Source organism: Marmota marmota, unplaced genomic scaffold (genome assembly GCF_001458135.2).
Source record: "Marmota marmota marmota unplaced genomic scaffold, marMar, whole genome shotgun sequence".
Classification (NCBI taxonomy): Eukaryota; Metazoa; Chordata; class Mammalia; order Rodentia; family Sciuridae; genus Marmota; species Marmota marmota.
Window position 1 is genome coordinate 567,690 of NW_025999983.1, and position 12,815 is coordinate 580,504.

Sequence of the window (12,815 nt, forward strand, 5' to 3'; positions counted from 1 at the left end):
TGGCGCCTCCGCTGCCCGGGGACCAGCTCTCCGCCGAGACGCCCGCCTGGTCCGAGAGGTCCCTGCACCGTCCTGGGACCCTCCAGGCTACAGGATCACGGCCCTGAAGGAGGATCCGAGGTCGCCGGACCCTCTGGCGCTCGGCCAGCGCCCCCGGAGCGCGCCTCTGCCTCTGGCGTGTCACCTGAAGGGTTTGATGAGAGGAGCTCACTGGATCCAAAGGTGGAGACCACCCATGAACTCTGCCATGCAAATGTCTCACTCTACACTCAGGATGCTTTTCAACACTCCTCCTTCCCAGTGTCCTGCCTTCAGATAGGTTCCTGAAGTTTGACCCCACTCTGGGATACAGAGAGAGACGCTGCAGGGTCTGTCTGCAAGAAGGCCAGCTATGTATGTGCTTCGATCCCATAGAAGTGCAGTTAAAGTAGTCTGTACAGTGTGTAAAATTATGGTTTCAGTTTTTTTTGAAGTTTCTGCATTGTGTTTTTGTTTTTATCTACTTATTTTAAAAAATATTTATTTTTTAGTGGTAGTTGGACACAATGCCTGTATTTTATTTATTTTTATGTGGTGCTGAGGATTCGAACCCAGGGCCTCCCACATGCTAGACTAGCGCTCTACCGCTGAGCCTCAGCTTTTCCGTTTTTGTTTATTTTTGAGTGTCTAAATTTTTTTAGTCCAACAAAGGAAAATAAATAAATTGATGTAAAAATCTTTAAAAACGGACTGGAAGTGTGGCTTTTGGTAGAGCACCAGTTTAGCTTCTTGGAGGTTCTGGAATCCATCCCCAGCATCACATCTCTCTCTCTCTCTCTCTCTCTCTCTCTCTCTCTCTCTCTCTCACACACACACACACACACACACACACACACACACCCACCCACATACACAAAACCACCACCAACAAAAAATCCCGAAAACTGAAACAAGCAAAAAAGAAGATGATTAAATCCTTAAAAGTTCTCAAAGACTTGAGTGCCTGGATCTGTCTGGATCACTGAATGTGAAGCATTGCAGTTGTGATGCCGATCAATATACATTTTGGGAAAATGATTTTAGACTCTTTCAGTTGTACTTGGTTTTGAATCTTCAAGGGACTATTCAGGCTGTTTAACTGAATTCTTATTTTATGAGAACTGAAGAAGAGACTGCTTTATTTTACTATTTGGAAAAGAAACTTTGTGAATTCCTGCCTACTGGAGACATTTGAGACTTTATCATCACCATCATCATACTTTTAAGTCACATTTATCAGACATTTACTTGCTCCTCCTTGCTACAGTGCTTTCCAGACGTCAACTCATTTAACCCTTGCACTAGACACATGATAGGAGCACACTATTGCCCTCCTTTCTTGGAGAGCTTACAGAAAGCAGCCACATGGGGAAAGAGGGCAGAGCCCAGTGAAACCCTTCAGGGCGGTGGTCTCTCTGATATGCCTGTCCTGCCTTTTGATATTCTCTTGCAGGATGATTTTCAGGTTAAGATGTAACAAGAGGATGGTGGTGTTTAATAGTTGTTAGAAGCTACATTACTTTGGGGGGAAAAAAGTCTTGATTTTTAGACCTCAAATATTGGCTAATATGTAAATAAATCACTTTTCTAACATCTGATACCTCATTCATTCCCTTGATGGAATTGTTGAACTTAACACCTTGATACTATCGAATAATGAATTGCACTAAAAATATATGAAAGCAGCTCCTTTTTGGATATGTGTATATCACTAAATGATTGATGATGCTTATTAGAATGTATTTTTGCTAAATTTTTGCAATGTAAAGAAAATGTGGTTAGGATTCATAATGTATTTTTAGCCCTCTGCTTTTCACAAGAATGTAAGTGCCTATGGCTGTGGATTGGAGTAGTCATGAACCAGTTCTAAGTTGAATTAAATGCTGTACCTGGTCTGGTCCACAGCCTTGCCCCTGGCTTGAGTAGGAGGTTAGCTTCAGCTTCAGGGTGAAGGATCAGTTGACCTCAGTTGGTAAGAAATGAAAGTGGAGCTAGAGATACAGATTAATGGAAAACTTTCTTATTTTATTTGGTTTGAAGATCAAGTTTTAGTTTTGTTGTAAGTCTTGCTTATGCCCAATTCTTAGTCCTTTTTAGTTACAATAGGAAGTTAATATTTGTATAACTAGTTGTTCTTAGGAAGCCTTTCACTCGAGACTCTTTGCAAACCTGGGAAGAAAACACAGTTATTCTTGTCTATTATTTAATCTCTTATTTGTTGTTATTTTTGACTTAAATGTATAGGAAGATAATGAAGATAATTCCAATGATGGGACCCAACCATCCAAAAGGAGGCGAATGGGCTCGGGAGACAGCTCCAGAAGCTGCGAGACTTCGAGCCAGGACCTTGGGTACTGTCACTTCGCTGCTCAGTGTTTGTTGTGACATTTTTCTTGTTTGCATCAATGCTCTCTTACTCTCTCCTCCCAGCTCCAGCTCTGGCAAAACAGTCATTAAAAAATGGTATTTTCTTCCTATTTTATAATGTGACCCCACAGTTGGTTTGCTGATGAATGCACTTAAAAATTATGGTGAAATATTTAAATAAATAAAACTCATCATTTTAATTCTTCTTAAGCATACAGATAAATGGCATTAATTACATTTACAATGGTGTACGACCGTCACACCATCGTTTCCAGATGTTTTTTTAGTACCCCATAATCAAGCAGAAACTCCCCTTCTTCCCTCTAGTCCCTGGGTGCCCTTTTGCTTTCTGTCCCTGTGAATTTGAGGGCCCTAGATACCTCATGGAAGTGGAACCATGCAATTTTTGTTCTTGCATGTGTTGATGTTTTCACTGAGCATCATGTCTTCAAGCTTCATCCATTTGTTGCATACGTCGCAGTTTCTTTTGTAAGTTGGAAGAATATTTCATTTTGTGTGCATATACCATATTTTGTTTAGTCATCATACGTTGGTGGACCTTTGGGTCATTTCCACCCTGTGGTTGGGGAGGGTAGTGCTGAACACAAGGAAACAGAGTCCCTGTTTTCTGTTACTTGGGGTATATGCCTGGGAGTGCAAGCAATAGCTGGATCATATGGTACAAACTTCCCCATGATGGCTGAAGCACTCTGCATTCTTCCCAGCAATGCAGTCTCCTGTTTCTTCATATCATTGCAATTTTTTTATTCTCTTTTTCTTTTCAGTAGTGGTTTTCCTAAAAAATGTGAAGTGAGAATCTTATTGTGATGTTGATTTGCATTTCCATAATGACCAGTGATGTTGAGCCTCTTTTCATGTGCTTAGAGGCCATTTTCAGCTTTGGAGAAGTGTTCTGTGTCCATTTTTTATTTGGGTCACTTTTGTTGCTGAGTTTCAGGAGTTGTTTTTTTTTCCTTTTAACCTGGGTATCAATCCCTTGTTAGAATAATGCCCAAATACTTCCCTCTCAGCTTCTGGGCTTTTGGTGTCATATCTAAGAACCCATTGCCAAATCAGAGTTCTCTAGTGAGCTCTTCTGTTTAAGTTGCTGACTATGTTGAGTTACCCTCTACATGTGATAAGAGGTGGGGTTTAGCGTCACACTGCTGCAAGTGGCATCCGGCGCCCAGCTCAGCTCAGCTCTGGGAACGCTGTTTTCTTCATTTGCTGTGTAGATGGATAGATGCTATCAACAGTGTTCCCTTCCTGCCCTTCAGGTAGAAGTCAGATTGGCCCAGATCCTGAACTCTGCGCTCTTTGCAGGGTTGAGAGAATGTGCTGGCACTTTCAAACTAGGTCCATTCCTTGCTTCTGGGTTTATGAAGTTTATATAAGAACAGGTAATCCTGGTTCCTAGTCCCCCACTTTGAGAAATAGATCTTCAGGGTTCTGCCTTCTCAGCTGTTGGTGGCTCACTGAGCAGCAGACCAGAGTCAGAAATTGCTTACATTACACCTTGTGTGGATGCAATACTTGTAGTGAGTGTTAAGCCGGGAAGACTGAATGCAGAGCTGATAGCTGTGCCTTGCTTTGTCTCTTAGGCCTTTTTCCCCAGCATTTGTGAGTGTTAGCTCCTGTGACTTACAGAAAATGTATGTGATATTCCAGATGATTGTTTCCTAATTTTCTTTTATAAACATGAAATCAAGTTATAACAAGAATTTAAGTATTTAAATAGTTTTTAAATGGCCTCAAAAATAAAGATGATTAAAATTTAGTAGAAGGCACACTTAAGGCATAACATGTTTCTGTGCTTAGTTTCAGTTACTATCCAGCTGAAAATCTGATAGAGTACAAATGGCCGCCTGACGAAACCGGAGAATATTATATGCTTCAGGAGCAAGTCAGCGAGTACCTGGGTGTGACCTCCTTCAAGCGGAAATATCCAGGTACTCCAGTCTTAGTTTGTGCAGTGGATCATGTCCGGCTCCCAGCTGGTAGCATTTCTTTGGATGGATCCTGGCACGTGAGTGCTTGCAGGGGCCTCGTGGTACGCTTTGCCCCTGAGCTCTGTGCCCACCCTCCTGTGACATGGCTTGTAGTCTTGTGCTTGCTGATTTTCAGTTAACCGCTGTCATTCATTACTGCTCTCTACTCTTGATTTGTTCTGAAGTCTCATAAACTGATTTAAAGGCAAAATGAGAAAGGTGAATTTCCTTTGGGAAATTTTAGAAAAAGTCATTTCATAGTCATGAGTTTTAGATTGTTTCCCACTCATTGTCCCTTGAGCTTTGGAGTCCTAATACAAGAAGGGCTACTTCTGGTGAACTCTGTTCATGCTGTTTTATGTTACCTGTTTGCTTTGGATTATTCTGTTTTCAGTTTCATTTTAACTTCTGTTTCTTGAATTCATAGGATTTTTAAAAAAAATATATTTTAGTTGTCAATGGATCTTTATTTTACTTATTTATATGTGGTGCTGAGAATTAAACCCAGTGCCTCACACATGCCAGGCAAGGGCTCTACCACTGAGCCACAACCCCAGCCCTGAATTCATAGGATTTTTGTGTAATTCCCTTGATAATTGTTGGAATATGTAATATGAAATTTTTTTGAAAATCAAGTTTTTTTAATCTTTTAAGAGTTTTGCCAATGTATGATATTTCCCTATTTTTAATTATCTTTTTGTTCTTTTCTTGGAGATTTAGAGAGACGAGATTTGTCTCACAAGGAGAAGCTGTACCTGAGGGAGCTGAATGTCATCACAGAGACTCAGTGCACTTTAGGTAAGGAAGGCCTTTTTGTGAATTTTTCCAGTTGAACATTGAGAGGTGATCGTGATGAGTGATCATCTCCTTTCCTCAGCTGTCTACAAAACTAATGAAGTATACTGAACTATTCAAATTCCAAATTGCTTATTTTTGGTTATTAAAATGCAAAGGAATATGAAGCTTATATTTTATATCAGAATTTTTTTTGATAATTGTCATAGAACTTCCAAAGTGTCATGTGTAAAATATGTAATTTTTAGAAAAAGCATAAATCCTTCTCTATTTTTTGTACATTCCTGGGGATTGAACCCATAGTTTCTTTTTTTTTTTTTTTTCAGTTGTTGATGGACCTTTACTTTATTTATATGCAGTGCTGAGAATTGAACCCAGTGCCTCACACATGCTGGGTGGGCAAGCTTTCTACCACTGAGTCACAACCCCGGCCCTGAACCCACAGATTCGTATCTCTTAACAGGCACTTTTAGCTGCATTTTTATATATTGGGGTGCATGCCTAGGAGTGCAATAGTTGCATCATATGGTAATTCTTATCTACCTGCTTTATTTGTAGTTTTCTTTCATAAGCCTTTTATTGTAACATGGCTACTTTTGATATAATGTAAATTTATGGGAGTTCAATTCTGCAGTTGGTAAAATCTGTAACTTTGAGTTTTGAAAAGTACCTTCATAATTACAAAATTATGTACATTTAGATGCTGATGAGATTTTTGAAATGTGAATTGAATTGATTGTGTATAAGTAGTATATGGAATTTAACATTTTCTTAGACCTCTGATGTCCTATGTTGGTGGCAGTGTGTTTCATTGTTCAACAGTTATTTCTAAGTAAAGGGTTATATGTTTATAATACACAGACTGTAAGATAAATTGATTTGGATAAAGAGTTGGTTTATCTTTGAAAGATATCATTATTTTTAATTGTTTTTTTGGTTGTGAATTTTTATTATTTTTAAATGTATTACAGAATTTTGCTTTTACTCTTTGAAAACCTTTTAAATGCAGTTTGAAGGATAAGCTAATTTCTCACACAGTGGCCTTAGAAGAGTTTTTCACCTCCCTTTTGTCTGTAACAGGTTTAACAGCATTGCGCAGTGATGAAGTGATTGACTTAATGATAAAAGAGTATCCAGCCAAACATGCTGAGTACTCTGTCATTCTACAGGAGAAGGAACGTCAGCGAATTACAGATCATTACAAAGAGTATTCTGTAAGTAACTGAGGTGCCTGGCTTCTTTTGTTTGGGTTCGGGATACTGACATTTTGTAAAGTTATTTGTGACTTCCAACTTGAGTCTTTTAATTTCAGCAAATGCAACAACAGAACACTCAGAAAGTTGAAGCCAGCAAAGTGCCTGAGTACATTAAGAAGGCTGCTAAAAAAGCAGCTGAGTTTAACAGCAACCTGAACCGGGAACGCATGGAAGAAAGAAGAGCTTACTTTGACCTGCAGACCCACGTAGGAGGACTTAGCTCTGGGAGTCCCCGAGCCTACGCGCTGCTCATTGTTGCAGTGGTTAACTCTCCTCTGTTGTCACTATTTTGGTACCAGCTCTGTGTCCTTTCCTCCCTTGAAACCACGATATGATTTTAATGGTTCTCGGCTGCTTTTTTGCAGTTGTGCCATCTCTTTCCCTTTATGGTGGTTGTGTGTCCCAGGTGACTGTGAGACATTTACATAGTAATTCATTTGGTTCTCACAGTAAACCACCTGAGGTTGCAGCTGTTGTCATGTCATGTCATGTCATGGAGGAGAAGGTTGAGCTTCAGAGAGGTTTTATAAGCTGCCCTGGTTGCTGCTGTTGTGTGGTCAGCGAGAGATCTGCCTTTCTTCAGAAACCGCTCTGGGGAACAGGAGAAGAGAATGCTCACATTGACCCCTTGGGCCGTAACTCTCCCTGTCACTTACACTGTAGGAGTCTCTGGGGTGGAGGGCGCATGCAGTGGCCGTACTTGGGGCTGCTTTTCCTGGAGCCTGGTTCCTCTCGTGGAATTGGATTTGCTCTTCTGTGTCGATACAGGTCATCCAGGTTCCACAAGGGAAGTACAGAGTGTTGCCAACAGAGCGGACAAAGGTCAGTTCTTACCCCGTGGCGCTCATCCCCGGACAGTTCCAGGAGTATTACAAGAGGTATTCTGGTAGTTCTCGTCACCACGGGTTTCAGACCCTTATGTACGGGTCTCCTAATGAATGTTGGGTGTGTAAGATAGTGTGTGGGGTTCATGTCAGTGTTCTTCATCCTCCCTGGTTCTGTGGTATAGAACTCCCATCAGCCAGAGTCTGAACACTGCCAGAGTGGCCGGACTGCCCTTGTCCCCACTTGTCCCATGTGGGTTCATCACAGATGGTGGCCAAGGGTTCTGCAGCACCTCATGGCCAAAGATGTGAGCCATGCCCAGAGCACTGGTGGCACCCGGGTCTTGTTGGGGACTAGACTTGCAGTGCACCTGCGATCTCCTGCTCAGCCTGCATTGTTCACCCTGCCCACAGGGTCCACGTTTGAGAAGCACTGACTTGACTGCAGAGGAGGTTAGAGCAGGAGCAGAGTGTCTTCCAAGGCAGCATCGACACGCGGGTACCCCTCATATTACCCGTTGGGGCTGGCCGCCGCTGCCAGTCTGCCCAGGAGTTGGGCTTATCCCCTGTGCCCAGTCTGAGTGTAACAACAGCAACACCTGGGTTAATGGGTTCATTTTGTTTCAAAATCCCAGCTTTTCCTTCAGCTTTTTCACCTTACTTTAGTAACATATCTTTGGGAATAGAAGGTGTTTGTTAGAGAATAGAATTTAAGATTATAGAGTTATACTTGAAAGTCAAATTAAAATCTTGGGCAGAAATTTTAATTAAAATTTTTTTTGGGGCGTCAGCCAATCATTAAATGTCATATGCTAGTCTCCCAACCCCCTTGTTTTCTGGTGTGCCATTTTAGTTGAAGGAGGTGCTGGTCCATTCCTTGCCTGCATGAGGTCTCTCCCAAGGGTGAGACAGAGTTGTCCCTGAGTATCGACAGCCAGTTGAGAGCTGTCTGCCTTTAGAGAAGGGTTGGCCAGTCTGTAGCTCCAGGTAGAATAGGTGATTGAGTGTTAGCACACATGCTGCACATACACACTGAAGTAACTGGAAGTTAAGTTACTGGAAATTGTTTCTTCCGTTGTGTTTTCAGTGCTATTCCTGGGATTTACGTGCATGTGTGAGTGTATGTAGTGTGCATGTCAGCAGCTTCACGAGGTGGGCTGCTGCAGTGTTCACAGGGAAGGCCTGCAGCAGAGTGCAGCGGCGGCCGAGGCCAGGGTGTGCTGGCCTCGCTGCCTGTGCCCTCTTCTCCTGCTCACATTTTGGTATGTTTTTTTGGTTGAGGGTAAAAGGGAGAGATGTTAACTTTTTATAATAAGAATAAAATGCATATTTGTTCAGCAATTTCGCAAGGCCCAGTCTCAAAAAGTACAAAGGGGCTGGGGATGTAGCTGAGTGGTCAAGCTCTCTGGTACCAAAGGGAAAAAAAAAAGAATCAAATGCGTATTCTACACGATTAGTGGAAAAGAAATGTAAAAATGTTCAAGTTTCTTATTACCCCAACCTAATGATGAAAATGAAAAAATAATTATTTCTGATCACTTTTTGGAAAGTATTGGACTGAAAAGCTTCAGGCTGTTTTGGCAGCTGTAAGCTAGTTTGTATCTAATAGAAATGGAACAGTGAGAGCACTTCTCTGCACTTAGGTACTCACCAGACGAGCTTCGGTATTTGCCACTGAACACAGCGCTGTACGAGCCCCCCCTGGACCCCGAGCTCCCTGCCCTGGATAGTGATGGCGACTCGGATGATGGTGAAGATGGTCGAGGTGATGAGAAACGGAAAAATAAAGGCACCTCGGTAGGAATGCCTGTCTGTGCAAGTGTGCTGGCTGTTTTCCTCAAACGTTTGGTTGACCTGGGCACCATACTCTTTTTGCATGAATTCCTGAGCGTTCATCAGGAAAATTCATTGTGTGTGTTGATGTACATGTGCCCTGTGTGGCCATTGCTGTCTTACCTTCTGGCTGTGGGCAGGTGAGGTAGGAGCAGCGAGCATGAGTTCACTGTCTCTTGGTTTGGGGAGCACATTTACTGCTTCCTGGCTTGCCATGGAAGGTGCTGTAGTCACCAACACGTTGTACTGTTTGGTTCCTGGTGTGACTAAAATGCAGAGCAAGATGGTGGGAAGTTGGCACACTGTGAGTGTGGGCAGTAGGCACTGTGGACGGAGGACGTGGGAAGCATGCATGCTGTGGATGGACAATGTGGGAAGTTGGTGAATGTGGCATGGGAGGCTGGTGGGCTGTGGACGTGGGAAGTGGGCACACTGTGGACATGGGGGCTGGTGGCCCGTGGACTGGGAAGTGGGTACACTGTGGCATGGGAGGTAGGTGGGCTGTGGATGTGGGGAGTGGGTGCATCGTAGACTTGGAATGATGGTGGGCTGTGGATGGAGGACATGGAAGTGGGTGCATGTGGACGTGAAGGAAAACAGCTCCTGGTAGTGACTCAGGTTTGACCCCGTGTGAACAGGCTCCAGTTTTCTTAGAAGTGCACTTTAAGTAGCTCACTCCTCACACTTCATACCAAGATGGCCAACCTGGACCTGAGGACATGCTGCCACTGACTGGCCTCATATCTCTGTCACCAGCAGCCTCTGGAATGTTTGGTCATCCATGTCACATAAGATATGACACTCCTCAGGTGACCAAGCTTGAGCAGTGTCACTCCGTTCAGCATTTGGGGAAGTATTTTGACAACATGCTAATACTTCTAACTTGCATAGAATTTGATCTTGCAGGTTTGCTAAGAGAATTTATTCTAAGGACTCAATCAGATGCTGGCAGAATTTAATTAGAAAAAAATTGTTAACATTTGAGTGTTAACAGTATTTATCATAGTGGAAATTAGAGATCGATTTTAGTGTTCACTGTGGGTGCTATTAATTTATAGGATAGAACGGCAGTTCAGAGAATAATTAGTGATAGAAAATGTACATATTGCTTTACAAAAATGTTGACGCCTGCATGCACATTGACGCAGCATGATCCAGGCCCATTATAAGGGTAGGTGTGTGTGTCCGAGAGCACTCAGGCATCTGCAGAATGGAAATGCCAGAAACACACGTGCCAGGTTTCTGTTCATGTCTAAAAGGCTGAGGGGTCACTCCAGGGAAACTGGGCTGCTGACTGGGCTGCGCAAAGTAACCTCACAAGAGACACAAATACCTTTTTCTTTGGGGTCGCTGTGACGGCTCCTCTGACCTTAAGGGTCCACAGAGAGAGAGAGCGAGAGCACGCGCTGACCCCTTTTATTGAGGAGAAGCTATTCAAATGAGGCAAGGGGTCAGGTTTCAGGGGGCTGAGTCTATCTTCATGAAGTCCACTGTCAGCAGGTTGACTGACACCTGGGTAGGCCACACCCAAGGGCACAGTAAGAGAAGGGGACACACACAAGGCACTTCCATGGAAGATTCTATCCTAAACAGGGCAAGGGGTTATATTACAAAGGAACAGGTGAGCGTAGCTTCACCCATGGGGCTGTAGCAAGACACACCCATGCACGAGACACCGACCCTCAGACCCAAGAAGGGTGGGGAAGGCTCTGCCACATTTCTGTGACTGAGCACCTCAGCACCCAGCCGGGGAGTGTGACCCAGTCATGTGCAAGGTTGGTCTCCCATAACACGGGAGACACATTCACGAACCCTGCCACGTCTCAGGGTGTTTAATAGGTGGCTGTGGATAGCCTCCTTTTTTCACTTATAATTTTCATAATTTATATGAACACAACATTGTAACTCTAGTTAGGAAACTTTAAATTATGAAATGAAGTAAATGAATAGATGTTGAGGTCTTAAAATTTGAACATGTAAAATATGTCAGCTACTATTATAGATTGTTGGGATTCTGGCCCTGCATAATTAAATTTTAATGAAAAAATGTGTATTTGAAGGACTTTCTGAATAACCTTTACTATTTAGTGAAAACACACACACTTATTTGTAATCATACAAAATATGCTTCCTTGTGATTAGAGAAATGGTGATGAAGTTGTGTGTTGGTGCAGTAATAGCAGAAGAAGGTGATTCTGTTCTGGTTTTCTTGAGTCCACAAGAGCTGAGTCAGGCATTGACTGGCAGAAATGGAATTAGCTTGAAATTATATTGTACTGATAATAATAATATAAATATATATATATATTTTTGGTACTGGGTGTTGAACTCAAGGGCACTCCACCACTGAGCCACATCCCCAGCCCCACTTATATTGTATACAGAGACAGGGTCTCACTGAGTTGCTTAGGGCCTCGCTAAGTTGCTGAGGCTGGTTTTGAACTCCTGATCCTCTTGCCTCAGCCTCCTGACCCGCTGGAATTACTGGCGTGTGCGACCACACCTGGCCGGGGAAAAGTGATTTTTAACCTGGTGCATTTTAGTCTCACCAGAGACAGGTTTCCTCTATACGGAATGACCTTTATGCTTTTCAAAGGATGAAACATTTAAAACATGTTTTCCATGGTTTTAAAGCTTGGGACTCAGGTCTGTCTTGATTCTTGTGCTGCAGGACAGCTCCTCGGGCAACGTGTCTGAAGGGGAGAGTCCCCCTGACAGCCAGGAGGACGCCTTCCAGGGAAGACAGAAGTCAAGGGACAAGGCTGCCACTCCGAGAAAAGACGGCTCCAAGCGTTCTGTTCTGTCCAAGTCAGTTCCTGGGTACAAGGTAGAAGAAAAAAGCCCCTGACGGCTTCCTTACTGAGCGGCCTCTCCCCTGAGGCTGTTAGCTCTGCACCTCACGACCTGGAGCCCTTGCTTGCTGCAGCTCACTCCTGTCCTGTGCTGTGCGCCTTCTGCCGCTCTCTTTTTGCTTCACTTCCCTGGTGGCTTTCCTGTCACTTGGCTATGGTTTAGCTTCTATTTTCTGTGTATGTACAATTTACGAGTCTCTTTTCCTTCTGAGTAACAACCAGGCAAGTATGGGTTCTGAAAAGGTCCCTTCTCTGGGGCCCCATGTTTTCTTCCCCGACACCTCAGATGCCGTGGCTGTAGGCAGGCCTGTGGGCCAAGAGTGGGGGTGTGTCTGTGCAGTGCCTTTAAGAAAGATGGGGCCTGGCCTCAGGCTGGGGCCAGCTGGATGGAGCTGACTCTGGATAGAAAGCAGACCTCGACTTAGGCTGTGGTGGTTTGTGGCGTGACTTTGGCAGGACAAGGATTAGAGCGCAGTGTTTACTTCTTCATCCAGTTGTTCTCAGAGTAAGGTGGCAGCTTGCCAGCCGCCGTGGGGGCTGGTCTTCCTGTCTCACTTGACAGAATGGGAGGACCTGGAAGGGGGAGAGGTAGCCCGCCGTGGGGTGGCAGGAGAGCGCAAGGGGGTTGGCTGGAATGGGTGGGGACACGCACTTCATGGCGGTCTGTGGAGGGGCGCTGGAGGAGGCTTCAGCTCAGGTGGTGAGAAGGCTCGGCTGAGTGAGGTTGTTGGACCCTGTTGGGTGTCAGCATCGTGACTGTGAAGCCACCCACGGCCACAAGCTGAAGTGGGCTGTTAGCCATCTTCCTCTCCCCAAGAACCCTTGCTAGCAGTTCATCTACCTTTCTTTTCCTGAATTCAAAACAAAACCCCCCCCCCCCCC

The 12,815-nt window shown here is 44.0% G+C and overlaps 1 protein-coding gene across 2 annotated transcripts in view; it reads left to right on the forward strand.

The window, feature by feature from the left end:
• Positions 1 to 2,258: 2,258 nt before the first annotated feature.
• Positions 2,259 to 12,815, forward strand: part of Phf10 (PHD finger protein 10) — a 15,359-nt gene continuing 4,802 nt past the window's right edge. The window contains exons 1-8 of one of the 2 annotated variants that reach the window (XM_015498585.2): positions 2,259 to 2,369; positions 4,204 to 4,334; positions 5,088 to 5,171; positions 6,249 to 6,382; positions 6,481 to 6,630; positions 7,193 to 7,302; positions 8,892 to 9,045; positions 11,753 to 11,908. In XM_015498585.2, the coding sequence (XP_015354071.1) occupies positions 2,317 to 2,369; positions 4,204 to 4,334; positions 5,088 to 5,171; positions 6,249 to 6,382; positions 6,481 to 6,630; positions 7,193 to 7,302; positions 8,892 to 9,045; positions 11,753 to 11,908 (972 nt within the window). In that variant the 5' untranslated portion in view covers positions 2,259 to 2,316. The remainder of the gene's footprint in view (positions 2,370 to 4,203; positions 4,335 to 5,087; positions 5,172 to 6,248; positions 6,383 to 6,480; positions 6,631 to 7,192; positions 7,303 to 8,891; positions 9,046 to 11,752; positions 11,909 to 12,815) is intronic. The other variant, XM_015498586.2, reaches the window with a different exon arrangement.